Genomic DNA, 15,302 nt, shown 5'->3' with positions numbered 1-15,302 from the left:
AATGCCAGAATTCGTGTTTGTGATTCACAATACAAGAAACGAAGTGGGACGCAACTTTTCTGTTTTTCTTGTTGATGCACTTAGCTCGCAAAAATAATGCTCTCTAACGTTAAAGCATCATAATATTATGTTGAACGATAAATACTTCATTTTCAGTTGTAGTGACAAAAAACTATACTTTTGCCTGAAAGTATGGCTCTTTTTAAACACTCACTTTAGATGCTCTAAAACACAAACCTTTCTTCAGTCGAATCACAGCCGTGGGAGCGCGGCGCAGCCGTATGACGTCATTTCACCGGACCAAAATAAACGTCATGCTCTATGCAAACGTTGTCCAGCGACGTACTGAAAATAACTGCCAATGACAGAGTGTGAAATTTGTGAGAATAAAATGTGAACGTACAGATACTGTTGTGAAGTGTATTAGAAATAAAAAGTTATTTTTTTAGTAATGCACCGATCTTGATTCTTCATGGCCGAGTCTGATTGCTGATATTTTACAAGCAAATGGGCTGATTCTGAAAACCTTTTTTAAATATTTATTTTACGCCGTAAGCAAAGGCATTTTTTAAACAATCTACAGTATAAATACCACAAAAAAAAAAAAAAACTACACAGTTCTTTCCTAGTCGTATATACAGTAAGTGCAAAGAACAAATGCAGCCATAATCAAAGTACTTTCTCAATATTTAAAATTCAAAGAGAGACCAACCTTTTCAAGCATGCTACAGAGCCATAGACAACTATTATACATACATGCAACCTATTATAGCCCACGTACTAATAACAGACTAAATATGTTGTGTAGCGTAATTAGTGCACATTGGGGAGTCGCTTTCTGAACGTGGAGTATTAAAATTGCTTCTGAATGCATGTTTTACTTTCGGTTTCGTTTTAACGATCGCACGAAATTCTCGTGCATTCTACAATACAAGATACTACTTTAACAAAAAATAAAAAATAATAATAATAATAAAAAAAATGGAAGTGGGGGTACACAAATAGGATTTTAAAAAATTGGGGGGACATGTCCACCTGTCCTCAGTGGAAAATACGCCCCTGCGTGAGTGGAATTGCTAGAATTGCATCTGACAGAATATGCGCTGAAGCACGAAATATAGTGTATTTCTTCAAAAGCAGATTGTGGAGACAATTAAATTGTCCCAAATCAAAAATTGTCATATAATACATCCCTAATTGCAATGCAGTTTGTGTCAGTGACAGGGAGTGATTGATGGCTAATTTCTAAAATATGTATTAAAGATAAGAATGTAAAGATGAAGTTTAATTGGTTATGTAATGTGGGAGAGAACGGCGAGGCTGTCACTGCATCAGCTCACAGCAGTCTGTGCAGTAGTTAGGCTAGCGAAAGTTTTATAAATAAATGAAAACAAGTCACACCACAACATTTTCTTGCACTCGCACAAATGCTTCCAAATATATTTTGAGGTCGGGCAGATAAAATTTTGGGAGCACATGCGACCAAAACGGTCGCATTTTCGAGCCCTGTCTTTGACCCTCCATAGACAGCAAGGGTCCACTACGTTTAAGGTCCATACCTTGGGTACCAAGAACATCGACAAAATAGTCCATGTGACGTAATTTAATGAAGCTACAAGAGTGCTTTTTGTTGTGCAAAAAAAAAAAAAAAAACTAATCACATCTTTATTTAACAATAATAGCTAATTAAAATAAAAAGCACAGAGGAGAAGAGCAAAAGAAAACAGCAGTCACAAATTAGAAGTACAAAGTGAGGATTTGTAAAGAAAAAGGTTCTAGGCTTTCAATATAATCTGAGAGGAGACTTGCTAAAGTAAGGAAACTTTGCTTCCTTTGCTCCTGTGAACAAACGTTGATTTTTACGGGATCAGCGGTGCATATACGTCATCCGCCCGAAATGGCTTGCACGTATGACAGTTAGCGCAAGCTAGATTAAAGTAATTATTACATTTTAAACATACATTGAAAAAAAAAACATTGATTCGCTAAATGAGGCCTTTATTCATCCCCCAGAGCCTTGTGAGGTACTTATGGATGCACTTTATTGGACTTCTTTTGGGCTGTTGAACAGAAACACAACTGTCATTATAAAGCTTGGAAGAGCCAAGACAATCTGAAAGAACAAAGTCATAGCCCTTGAGTAAATCTATTAGAAAGACAGTGTCCAGAAGTCACAGTAATCATGGCTCTAACTTCTTAGCTCTCAGTTTCATATAGGTCATGTATCTTACTGACAGCTGAAGCTCTTGAGGGCGATTCATAACTTGTTGGATGCAATACAATATGTTGTGCAGCTCTTCGTCCTTAACTATATAAACTGGCATAAATGCGGTGGCTATCCATTTAGGACAGGGGTCCCCAAACTTTTTTCTGAGAGGGCCACATAATTTTCTTTTCTTTAGTCGGGGGCTGGGTCGGTTTATAAAAGAAAATACCATGGGCCGGAATGACTAATAGTATTATTATTATTTTATTATGATTTCACCTGTATTTATTCTACCTTTTAATGCTAGAATAGTTTATTTTGTTATGCACCACACAGACAAATTATCATTTCTTTTCCAAAGATATATAGGTGCATCTCAATAAATTAGAAAGTTCATTTATTTCAGTAATTGAACTTAAATTGTGAAACTTGTGTATTAAATAAATTCAATGCACACAGACTGAAGTAGTTTAAGTCTTTGGTTCTTTTAATTGTGATGATTTGGCTTACATTTAACAAAAACCCACTGATTCACTATCTCAACAAATTAGAATATGGTGACATGCCAATTAGATGATCAACTCAAAACACCTGCAAAGGTTTCCTGAGCCGTCAAAATGGTCTCTCAGCTTGGTTCACTAGGCTACACAATCATGGGGAAGACTGCTGATCTGACAGTTGCCCAGAAGACAATCATTGACACCCTTCACAAGAAAGGGTAAGCCATAAACATTCATTGCCAAAGAAGCTGGCTGTTCACAGAGTGCTGTATCCAAGCATGTTAACAGAAAGTTGAGTGGAAGGAAAAAGTGTAGAAGAAAAAGATGCACATCCAACCGAGAGAACCGCAGCCTTGGGAGGCTTGTCAAGTTAAATCAATTCAAGAATCCACTGTGTTTTTTGAACCACATGTCAAACTCTGCCTTCATCATTTTTAGCGCTTCCGCAGACTTTTCAACTGGGAATGCGGCCACTTTCTCAGCTGAAAAACTTTGGGTAACTGGGAGATGAGTGAAGTCTTGCTTTAGCTCCTGTCCCACAAGCAGTGCTAGTTTCACCTCAAATGCTATCGAGTCATTTTGTCATCGCTCTGAATTTTCTAGCTGGCTCGCGCCTCACCTGTTCGATCGCGATGACACATTATGTTGAATGTACCATTCTGTAGGTGAATTTAACAAATAATTAGGCTATGTTAATAACTAAGGGAAATTTTAGGTTGAAAGCCAACCTTTATTATCAAATACCAATATGATATAAGTAAAACATATATTTAAAATTTTTCATTTTCAAAATATGTCTCTGGCATTGTTCAGAGGGCCGGTCCAAATGTGGGGGCCTTAGTTTGGGAACCCCTGATTTAGGACATGGTTGCCCAACCCTGCTCCTGGAGATCTACCATCCTACATAGTTTAGCTCCAACCCTGATCGAACAAACCTGAACCAGCTAAATAATCTCTTAGGTAGCAGCTTAGGTGTTAGAGCAGGCCTGGACCCAATGCCGCGTTCAAGGCAACCCGTTACTCGTGTTTTTCCAACCTTCTACCCGTGAAAGTGCACTGGAACAGAAGTCAAACCCATGACTTTCTACCCGTGAATTCGTATTAGATCTGCTTTGATGTCACATAGCCTGCAAAACAACAATGGCAGCCCCTGTGGGTGCGGTGTTTATGCAAGCGGTACACGGTGAAAAATAGACTTTAGAACGTTGCAATCAAATTAATAATAATAAAATAATAATAAGCTTGACGTGACTTGCCTGGACTGCTACAAAGTCGTGAGTCGTGGTTTGAGGTCGTGATTTACGGGCTCAAAAACCTGCCTGCAACCGTTTGTTTTTACTTCATTTGAGTTTTTCCTCACTTTCCTTCGGTAGAAGCGCCATGCACATTTTAATTCCATTTTCAAATTGGCGGCAATTCTGCATCAAGCAGTTGTTTGTTTTTAGTTTGTTTGAGTTTTCCCTCTTTTCCTCAGTTTCCTTCGCTTTTAAATAGCTTGTAAAAGCGCCATGCACATTTCACTTTCACTTTTAAATTATTGGCATTAGCGTAACGCAATGAACTTTTATTAACAAAACGGGGAAAAAAATACACCATGTTATATGCCTAATATGAAATAACAAATGAATTACACAAAGTTTAAATAGGTATACAAAAACTGAAAATCAGTAAATACTGGAACCAAATAAATAAGTAATGTAGAACGTTTATTAGCAACATGAATAAGAAAGCCTGGAGGCACAGCATACACCTTGATGTAATATTAAATAAACTTGAAAATATACAGTTTAAATAAATAAAAATCAGCAAACACTGTGGAACCAAATTAATATGAAACGTTGACCATTACCTTAGATAAATGGCAGAAGTCAACAGGCTTTTCAAAATCCAAAATATTTTTAAAACATCTTGTCTTTCTCACTTGTCTTCTTGTCAGTCAGCTCGACTCACTCTTCATTTAAGAAATTAAATCTGATCTGTGATGCGACTGTCGTTCGACATCTACTGCATAGAGCAGCCAAGTTCAATTTTAATTGTATTGGCTCTTCTCTAACTGAACTAAATTATTTTTATTACTATAAAAAATTATACAACGGTGGGGGCAGTGCCGCAGTGGACAAGTGATGTGCTGATGTGCTTCTATAGGTCAAACCATAATTTCTTAAATTTTTTGAACAATGTCACGTCTTTGAGTAGGTCGGACTGGCCCATTTTGTCCACAGGGTTTTGACTTAACTTAAACTTGTATTTGTTTCTCTTTGCCCTAGAACTTTTTGTTCAATTTAGGAGATATAATACAGCTGAGATTGAGGTGTTTGATTATAAAACATTGTATTTGCTGTCTTCATTGTGCTATTAATGACAACAAAGACAGCAGATACATCAGATACATTTTTATTTTTTTTAATTTATGAATTATTTTATACTACACCAATGCCCCATTTCTTAACACTACCATTTGTATTTGAGGACATCTGAACTGTCATAAATTATATTACATTCTCCTCCATCGATTAAAGAAACTGAACCAGACATTTGTATGCATAATTTTGTTTATTTAAGAAAAATTGTAAAAAACAAATTCAAATTATTATTAAACTTTGCAAAATGTACAGTGCAGTAATTTGAAATGAATAGAAAGAGGTATAGGCTCCCACAGAGCAGCCTGAACACTTTCAGCACCATGGAGAGCACCATCAGCGAAAGCAACACGTGCTGGGCCATACAGTAAGAAGGTTCAGGACCATGGATAGCTCCAACACAACCGTTCGCCTTTTCCCCTTTAACAGGGAGCCTCAGCTGCAGGCTGTTAGCGACAATCAACAACATAAAAGGGAACTGTCACGTAAATTAGAGGGTCTGGATCCAGATGCAGGGTAAGCAGATTTTAATATAACAAAACACAAATAAACATAAACCAAAAAGGCCAACACAGCACAATATGACATAAACTGAAACACAAAATAAACAAGATCAAGAACAGAAGCTAAAGCCAGGAATTCAGGAACACAAATTCACAAAACAAGACACGAGACAATGCAGACTCACAGAGTGGGGAAAGAGTGGAGATTATAAAGTCTGTGATAATGAGGGTCAGCTGTGGGTGTGAGTGATGAGACAGGTGTACGAGATCAGGAGGGAAGTGCGAGAGGAAGGGAAAAGGGGAAACAGCGACCTCAGGTGGCTGAGGGATGCCCCACAGCCCAGATCATGACAGGAACAGAGAGGCCACAGTAGGTTCTCAGCAAGGCAGGTGAGCAGATGCTAAATGCTGGATCACCCGAATTCCAGACACAGGACAACAACACTGCAAAAAATGCTTTTCTTACTTTGAAATTATGTCTGGAAACAAGACAAAAAAAATCGAAGAATTCTTAAATCAAGAAGGGTTTTCTAGACAAGCAAAAATTATTGTCTTGTTTTCAGAAAAAACAAGTCAAAATTAAGGGTGTTTTTGTTTGAAACAAGCAAAATAATCTGCCAATGGGGTAAGAAAAATAATCTTGTTTAAAGCAAAAACTAATTTAAGTAAGACAAGCATTTTTTTGCAGTAAAGTTCTGAAGGACAGAAGCTCCGCGGGGTTGTGAGTAGTCTGAGTGCCTTAACTAACCCTCCATCTCTTCTGTCTTCCCTCCAGAGATTGACATTACATACCTTTCTATCAAAGTTATCTGACATTATCAAGATTCATTTGTTCTGACACAGTTTAGAGTTCTTGTTGTATTTTATTACCATTTTCTAAACTATAGCAAATAAACTGTGATAATGTGAGAAATGTTGAAGGTGTCTGAAAAAAAATTTGGTTTGACTGGATGCACATATGAAACATATGACAAGACAATGAAAAACAACCCCAGGTCTTCTCAAGTGGTGAATAATGAAAATGATCATGAAGGTGGACAATCCAATTTGGCCACAATCAGCTAAAGTGTTAACGTAACCTCAATTTTACACAGGCTCGTATTTTCTGGTGCCATTTTAACTGGCTGAGCCATTTAAAGCTCTTTCCACACAGAGAACACAAATAGGGTCTAACATATGCATGGCTTTTCAGGTGTATCTTTAAGCGTGATGGTAAAATACATTTTTTATAATGCTGTTCACAATTAAGTGAGTGAATGTGCATGTGATTTTTAAAATTTCTCCTTCTACACATTTTACCACATTCAGAAAACTGTGCTTTCTTTCTCTGATAAGTTCGCGAATGACGTTTCAGTTCTGTTAGATTAGTAAAACTCTTTTCACACTGAAGACATGAAAAAGGCTTTTCTCCAGTGTGAGTTATTACATGATTTTTAAAGTGTTTCCTTTCTGTAAAACTTCTCGTAAAAGAGTTCTGTTTTGAATGAATCCTTAAGTGGTAATTAAGGTTCACTTTACCTCTGAATCTCTTTCCACACTGACCACATATAAACGGCTTTTCTCCAGTGTGAATTCTCATGTGTGTCTTAAGGTTTCCTTTTTGTGAGAAGGCCTTCCCACACAGATTGCAGGTGTAAGGACTCTCTCCAGTGTGAATTTTCATGTGGGCATTGAGGGTTGCTTTCCGTGTAAAACACTTTCCACATTGAGGGCATGTGTGAGGCTTCTCCCCAGTGTGAATTGTCATGTGGATTTTAAGGCTTCCTTTACGAATGAAACTCTTTCCACATTCTTGGCATGTGTAAGGGCTCTCTCCAGTGTGAATTCGCATGTGGATTTTAAGGCTTCCTTTTTGTGTGAAACTTTTCCCACATTGTTGGCAGGTGAAAGACCTCTCTCCAGTGTGAGTTCGCATGTGGATTTTAAGGCTTCCTTTTTGAGTAAAACTTTTCCCGCACTGTTGACAGGTGAAAGGACTCTCTCCGGTGTGAGTTCGCATGTGGATTTTAAGGCTTCCCTTTCGACTGAAACTTTTTCCACACTGTTGGCATGTGGAGGAACTTTTCATTCCTGTCTTTTGATTACTTTTAAGTGAGTTCTTCTCAGTCTGTAAGCAGTTAAAAGATTTTTCTCCAGTAATGAAATCATGATGTTTCTCATACTGATCATTTTCTCCCAATTCATTCTCCTCTTTCAGCAGCATCTCAGCTAAGGTGAAACAGATAAATACAAGTTAACCCAAGTTTAATGGCATAAAACATGTTACCTGTGATCTCAGAACCTTGTTTTGGTTTGCTCATTTATGTTCCCTTGCGTCATGGTTCATGTGTTTTTGTACTTTTATGAATATTACTACATTTAAGAATCTGGATTTGAATCCTGCACTCTTCTTGTTGCTGAGTTCAACAAACATCTAAAATAGCTAAAGAGAAGAAATCAAAAGTGTATTATGAATCCTTTGTCAAAAGAGACAGCAATAGCCTTTTTTTCTGTTTTTTTCCCCTAGTCATGTAAGCATTGATTTGAGAAAAAAAAACAAAAAAAAACTAGTGTCTATTTACAGTATTTACACTAAAGTTCAGCTTTAAGAATGAAAACCTACCTGTTTGTTCCTCAGTGTCTTCTTGTTTCACTCTGAATGCTTCAATCCTCATGTCTTCACTCTCCTCTTTAATAAACGCCATCTTTATAATAGTATGTGTGTTTTTGTTTGTATTCTCGTTGCATTTACACTGTTTTCACAAGCAGGTGTCGTAAGCGTGCAATGATTCGAGCGTTTCTAAAGAGTGAATCATTTTGCGAAAGAATCGATTCAATGAACTCGGAGTTTCAAAAAGCTTCGTTAGGAAACGAAATGAGACGCACCGTTTCTTTACTCAAATGTGGACCTACTTTACTAAAAAAAAATAATAATAATAACGATACTGTTAGATAAAACATTGCAATGTTATATTAAATAATAAATCCTTATTTTTACGATTCTTACATTTTCTTTTATTTAAAGTTTAAATGGTTAAAAACCCCAAACCTTTCTTCAGCTAAATCAGACGCAGCAGTGCGGCGCAGGCTTCTGATATCATACTACTACACCAAAATAAAAGTCCTCTTCTTCTTCTTTTTATTTAGTTGAATGGCCGTTTACTCCGTATCAGCATTACCGCCATCTACTGAATATTTTATGCAACTGAGTGATGAATCTGTATTATATATATATATATATATATATATATATATATATATATATATATATATAAACTGGTTGAGGAGGGGAGCCATCCCAGAGGATCAGAGCCAGGCTTGCGTGTTCATCTCCTCCAGCTTCCACACTGGGCTCCTCAACCTTCAAGGCAGTCAAGCCCGAAATTATTCATACCCCTGGCAAATTCTGACTTTAAATTTCTTTTATTCAACCAGCAAGTTTTGTTTTGACCAGAAATGACACAGGCTTCTCCCAAAAGATAATAAGACGATGTACAAGAGGCATCATTGTGGAAAAAAAATATTTATCCGCTTTTACTTACATTTGAACAAAAAGTGGCATGTCCAAAATTATTCATACCCTTTGCAAAGAGGTAGAAGAGAGGTAAAAAAGAATCCAAGGATCACCACCAAGGCCATCCTGATGAATCTAGGCTCTACTGGTGGCAACATCTCAAGGCAGACAGTCCAACAGACACTGCACACCGCTGGGTTCCACAGACACAGACCAAGGACACCACTTTCCATATAGGCACACAAAAGCCTGCTTGGCCTTTGCAAATGCTCATCTGGACAAAGAGGACTTCTGGTCTTCCGTTTTATGGTCAGATGAAACAAAAATGTAATTGTTTGACCACAAAGATGTAGCCTTCATTTGGCGTAAAAAATGAGAAGCCTTCAACCCTAAGAACACCATCACCACTGTCAAACATGGTGGTGGGAACCATAATGTTTTGGGGGTGTTTTTCAGTCGGTGGACCAGGGAACCTAATCACAGTAAAACGGCACCATGAAAAAGGAGCAATACATCAAAATTCTCAACAACAACATCAGGCAGTCTGCAGAGAAGCTTGGCCTTGGGCACCAGTGGACATTTCAGCACGACAACGACCCAAAACACACAGCAAAAGTGGTGAAGAAATGGTTAGCAGACAAAACATGAACGTTTTGCAGTGGCCCAGCCAGAGTCCTGACTTAAATCCAATTGAGAATCTGTGGAGGGAGCTAAAGATCAGGGTCATGGCAAAGAGAGCCTCCAACATGAAAGAGTTGGAGCTCATCGCTAAAGATGAATGGGCAAAAATACCAATGAAGACATGCAAAAAGCTGGTCAGCAATTTTAGGAAGCGTTTGATTGCTGTAATAGCCAAAAAAGGCTTTTCTACTAGTTATTGAGAAGGGTATAAATAATTTTGGACATGCCACTTTTTTTTTGTCAAATGTAAAGAAAAGATGAGTAATATTTTTTTCCACAATGATGCCTCTAGTACACAGTCTTATTATCTTGTAACCTAGACCTGTAACCTCCAAAAAAGTTAAAACAGCCACATATATCTGATTATCACTTAAACCCTTCCCCAGAAGATCCACGACACTCACTGGCCTATTTCTTATACTATTAAAAAGACTGTCACGCTGACCATCAATTAACATCAATTACCACAATTAAAATGCACATACTCAACTGTTTCTAAAATACCACATTCGTTACACATCCAACTTTCATGCATCCCATTCTTAATCTAGATATCATTGCTACTTCTTTTCTATGTCTTCTAAAAAACTGTTCTTTTTTCCCTTCTGATTTCCAATACTGTAAATCCATCTACCGGTGCTGCTGTTTTCCCATCTTTGTTGCCATTTTCATATTAATTTTCTATTAATCACTGATTTTATCTCACTTCTACCCAAAGGCACTTTTTTAACGCCTCTTTTGCTAATTTATCAGTTGTTTCATTCCCTATTATCCCTTATATGTGCCATTACCCAACAGAAACATACAATTAGGCCTATACCTTCCACTTACAATAATGTATACATTTCCACTAGCAAATCTTCTCTATCGCTTTTTGTAGACATTTTGTAGACACTTTTAAGAGCTGATGAAGAATCTGAGCAAATTAAAATACGATTTGGCCTAACCTGTTCTACCCATTGCATTATAATTGCAGTTACCTCGATTACACGGGAAGAGAGCGAGACAAAAAGGGAACGATTTTGGCGGGATCGCAGCCAGCTTCGCCCGACTGAGAGCGGGCTGGAGAGTTCCCCTGCTTCTCCGTCATTTGCTCAGTTACCTACAGGTCCTAGGTCAGTCTCTTCTGGTTGCGTTCCTGCTCCAGCGGCGGTTACTTTGCATGACTTTGATGTGAGCAAACACATTAATTTAGTGCCTCCTTTATTAGGTGACCTATCTTCTCAGTTTTCAATGGTGTTCTCTTCATGTGTGGTTACACGTGCCCAGGCACGTATATTTGGAGATGTTGTTGACATATCTGATTTTTTTCTGCAGTCTACAGGTATGTTGGGGAAATTGTATGTAGAACCTGCCTCTTCTACCTGTGATGTTCCCCCATTACAGATGGGTCGTTTGCACTTGGCGGCTGCACAAAAGGCTCATCCATCATTAGTGACATGTTTTGCGGCTGTATCTGATGAAACAAAGATTCCTAGTATTGTGTTATCTTAAGATATTATGACTTTTTTCTCAATATGGTATTATTTTATTCAAATATGTAACATATAGTTACAATAGTTATAGTTTACTCAAATATATTACATATAGTAATCAATAGACTGAGCAATGTGTTGGTTTTTACAATACCAGATGTCTTTGTACAGATTCTAACATGCCTTATCTTATGGAACTCATATAAAAACAGAATACAAACTGTTTTCATCCACTGTGTGATTTAATTATTAACACCATATATGACATTTTATGACACGCATACATCTGCATATCTCTCTGATCTTTAAAAACAAATTTCCATTGTATTTCATTGGCTTGTTATATATACATAAGCAGGGATTTTGAAGGTTGCAATTAATATGTTAAAATAAATATTTTAAATAGTAAATAACCAAGTATGAACATAGCTGGTTTGGACATACTTATTTCAGTGTTTTATTTTTTATTAATGTGTAAAATTTGCAAATCTGGTAATTTGTCATTATTATGGTGTATGGAGTGTAAATTTTACAAATTTATTAAAAATACAACACTGAAATAAGTACATTGCATAAGTATTCATACCCTTAACTCAGTACATAGTTGAAGCACCTTTACAGCCTCAAATCTTTTTGGGTATGATGTGACAAGCTTTGCACATCTGCATTTGGCAATTATCTGCCATTCTTTGCCTCATCTTTTCACCTCTCAAGCTCTGTCAGCTTGGATGGGGGCTGGCAGACATTTTCTAGAGTCCTAGTTGTTCCAATCGTCTTCCATTATGGATAATGCTTCTGTGAACCTTCAATGCAGCAGATTTTTTTCTGAACTCTTCCCTAGATCATTGCCTTAACGCAAGTCTGTTACTGAGCTCTACAGGCAGTTATCTTGACCTCAGGACCTGGTTTTTGCTCTGATATGTATTTTCAGCTGTTAGACCTTTTCTGAGGTGTGTGCCTTTCTAAATAATACTCATTCAAATGAATTTCCACTCGAAGTGTATATGAATGCTCCTGAGCTAAATTTTGAGTGTCCCAGAACAGGATCTTTTCAGTTTTTTATTTTTAATAAATTTGCACAAATGTTAAAAACCTATTTTGCTTTGCCATTATGGAGTAGGGAGTGTAGATTGATGTGGGGAAAAAAGTAATTTGAAGTATTTTATCATAAGGCAGCAACATAACAAAATGTGAAAAAAATGAAGGGGTATGAACAAGTTCGCAAGGCACTGTATATGCTTCTTTGTGTTCTGTGGAAACTTTAAGTAAACTTTGAACTTTTATCTGACATTTTTACGACAACGCAATATCACAGTAACAAAGTAACAAAACCACTAAACATGGACACACCATTTTGAATGTCGACAACTGCTTTGTGCAAAAAAAGTATAAAATTATCAGTAATACAGTTTTGTTACGTTGACATAAATCTTTAAAAAAATACACAAGTGTATTTGGACAGAAACTCAAACACAGGTGTTTTTTTTTTTTGTTAAATGATGTTTGTAGTTTCATTAAGCCATACTGAAATTTACAACACAATCACATGGTTGAATTTGTACCACACTTTGGGAAACGTCTAAAACATGACTCTTTTGTATGTTAGAACCTCACATTTTAGATCAAATAGTATCAAATAGTAGTTATTTTCAAAATATTCCTGGACAATCAAACGTGTAGAATATAACGCTGAACAATACCTCTGACACGTGTTTTATTATTATTATTATGTGTTTTCTGTATTTCTATGCTTTTAGCCTGTGAACACTGAACGGCACTTTTATTTTGGTCGGGTGATGACGTCATAAGTCTGCACCGCGCTCCTGCGTGTGTGAGCAAACACTTTAGATGTGATTCGGCTGCACAAAGGTTTGTTTTTACGCATTTAATGTGTTTAAATCATTGTAAACATGTTAGGCATTTTAATGTTTAAATGGTTAACGTTAAAATATGTTTGCAATGAATTGATAGTTACTAAATGTGAAACTGTACTACTTTATCTAACATTCGCATCACCTCATAAGTAACATAAAAGCTGCGTTTCATTTCTCTCCTTATATCATGAATCATTTTATCTTAAACACGAATTCTGGCAATAAGTGATGGGAGAAACGAAACGAAACGAAGCTTTTTGAAACTCCGAGTCAATTGAACCAATGCTTTCCAAACTGATTCACGCAGTAAATTTAATTTCGGAGATCGCATTTGTCGGTACCATGCGTCAGTGAGAATGTTTTTTTTTTTTTGTAAGAATTTAACATTTATATAAATTTGACACTAATTTCTTGTGAGGCGTAAATCACTGTTGTTGTTGTTTTCTTACTCAGTTTGGGTTGAAGCGCGCGAATCCCCTTATGCTGGGGACGCCTGCTGGTCAAAGACACAAATGGCAATAGCACCTTTTACAACTTTTTTAAATAGTTGCATAAATTGCTTAGACTAGTTATTTAAAAGTTAGTCGTCTATTTTTTTTCTTTAAGACTGATCAAAACTTACTTACAAAACATTGGTCTAACTTGAATCCAAAAAGCCAAACTAGTTTTAAGCATAGTTACTGTTTATGTATCTGGCCCCAGGCCATTAAAGAATATTAACTATCACTCTTGCCAGTGTGCTGACTAATGAACTAGGGAGCTGATTTTGAGATGCTCTGATTTTTATTTTTTTACTAAAACAGTTTTTCCCCAAACACAGAGAAAAAACTTCTAGTGAGGCAAGTGAGATCCACGTGACATGCTAAAGATGGCGGTCATTAAGGAGGAGAGTGAAGACATTGAAATTGAAGAGGCATTCAAAGTGGAACAAGAAGATACTGAGGAACAAACAGGTTGGTTTCAATTTTCAAAGCTTGAGTTTTCTTATGTGGACAGGCATGTTGAAATCACATAACCAGCCAAATACTAATGCTGCGTTCATTCATTATTACATGTCATACATTAATTTGAAAAAATAATACATAAGTAGCTTAAACAAAACAATTGTTTTGTGTGAATGTAATCACTACAGAAACATTAGAGCCAGCTGCAAATGTCAGAAAGACTAGCTGACATAAGGCTGCTCTATGATACATGAGCACTGAGCACCCAGTGATCGAATAGCAAATTTTCAAATAGGTGCTGTCTTTCCCAATAAACTGCAAATTTAATTTTTAAACGACTACATTCTCACCTGAAAAATTCTTAAAGGGGTCATCCGGTGCCACATGCACTTTTACAAGCTGTTAGAACTGAAATGTGTGTTAGGAGTGTGTGTGTACACAACCACCCTAGAATGACAAAGATCCACCCAGTAGTTTTTCTTTTAATTTAGTAAAATAATTTGCCTCTTCTCATATCGAGCCGTTCTCAGATGCCTGTCGTTGTGGCGTAATGACGAGAGGCCACTCCTGCGATAGTTGATAGACAGCAGTGTTTTAGCATAGATAGACCCGCCCCGAGTGTAAACTGACGGCACTGAGGGAATGTGACCGCCGATCTACCTAAATGGGTTAATCTTTTCACAAATCATTTCTCACCATACTGCTTCATAAACGAGGGTCAGTATAAGACTTAGCTTTGTAACGCTAGATGGTTTAAAACGTGTCTGTTAATGATTAAGATGTAACGTTAATGCAATACCTGCAAACGTGTTTACAGCCCGCAACTTCACATGAGTAAAGACTATGACACTCACATTTATGTATTTCAATTGTAAGGGGAATTTTACAGTAAAAACCCAAGGACCAGATATGATGAACAAAAACCAGGAGTCAAAGATTCAATCAATCAAAGTCATGTTTACTGAAGAAAATAGTTTGCAGTTTCATCAGCAGAAGTCAGCTTCAACACTCTCGATGGAGTTCGTAGGCCGCTCTGCGTACATGTTCAAAACACCAGTAATTATACTCTAACAGAGGTTGCTAATTACGTCAATACATAGATTAGGAAGATCCGGATTGGTCCAGAACCTAGATAAGTGTGAAATATTCAACACACACATAAAGTCACACACAGAGGTCTTATCTATCGTCAAGGTTGCCTAGCCAGGCAAGACTCTTTATCAGTGTGGCTTGATACACGCACACTTAACAGTTAGCCACTTAGAA

The 15,302-nt window shown here is 37.0% G+C and overlaps 2 protein-coding genes across 2 annotated transcripts in view; one reads left to right on the top strand and one right to left on the bottom strand.

Annotated features, from left to right (window-relative positions):
* Nucleotides 1-6,632: 6,632 nt before the first annotated feature.
* Nucleotides 6,633-8,444, bottom strand: LOC141333895 (uncharacterized). Its single transcript, XM_073839056.1, has 2 exons — nt 8,172-8,444; nt 6,633-7,777 (listed from the first exon to the last, which is right to left on the bottom strand). The coding sequence occupies exons 1-2, from the start codon at nt 8,251-8,253 to the stop codon at nt 6,639-6,641; spliced, it is 1,221 nt and encodes a 406-aa protein (XP_073695157.1). The 5' UTR covers nt 8,254-8,444; the 3' UTR covers nt 6,633-6,638.
* Nucleotides 8,445-13,960: 5,516 nt separating this feature from the next.
* Nucleotides 13,961-15,302, top strand: part of LOC141332874 (uncharacterized) — a 34,741-nt gene continuing 33,399 nt past the window's right edge. The window contains exon 1 of the mRNA XM_073837836.1: nt 13,961-14,045. Within this exon, the coding sequence (XP_073693937.1) occupies nt 13,961-14,045 (85 nt within the window). The remainder of the gene's footprint in view (nt 14,046-15,302) is intronic.

The sequence above is a fragment of the Garra rufa genome, chromosome 4 (assembly GCF_049309525.1).
Source record: "Garra rufa chromosome 4, GarRuf1.0, whole genome shotgun sequence".
Taxonomy (NCBI): Eukaryota; Metazoa; Chordata; class Actinopteri; order Cypriniformes; family Cyprinidae; genus Garra; species Garra rufa.
Note: the sequence above shows the minus strand (reverse complement) of the source record. Positions and strands in the feature narration are given on the sequence as shown.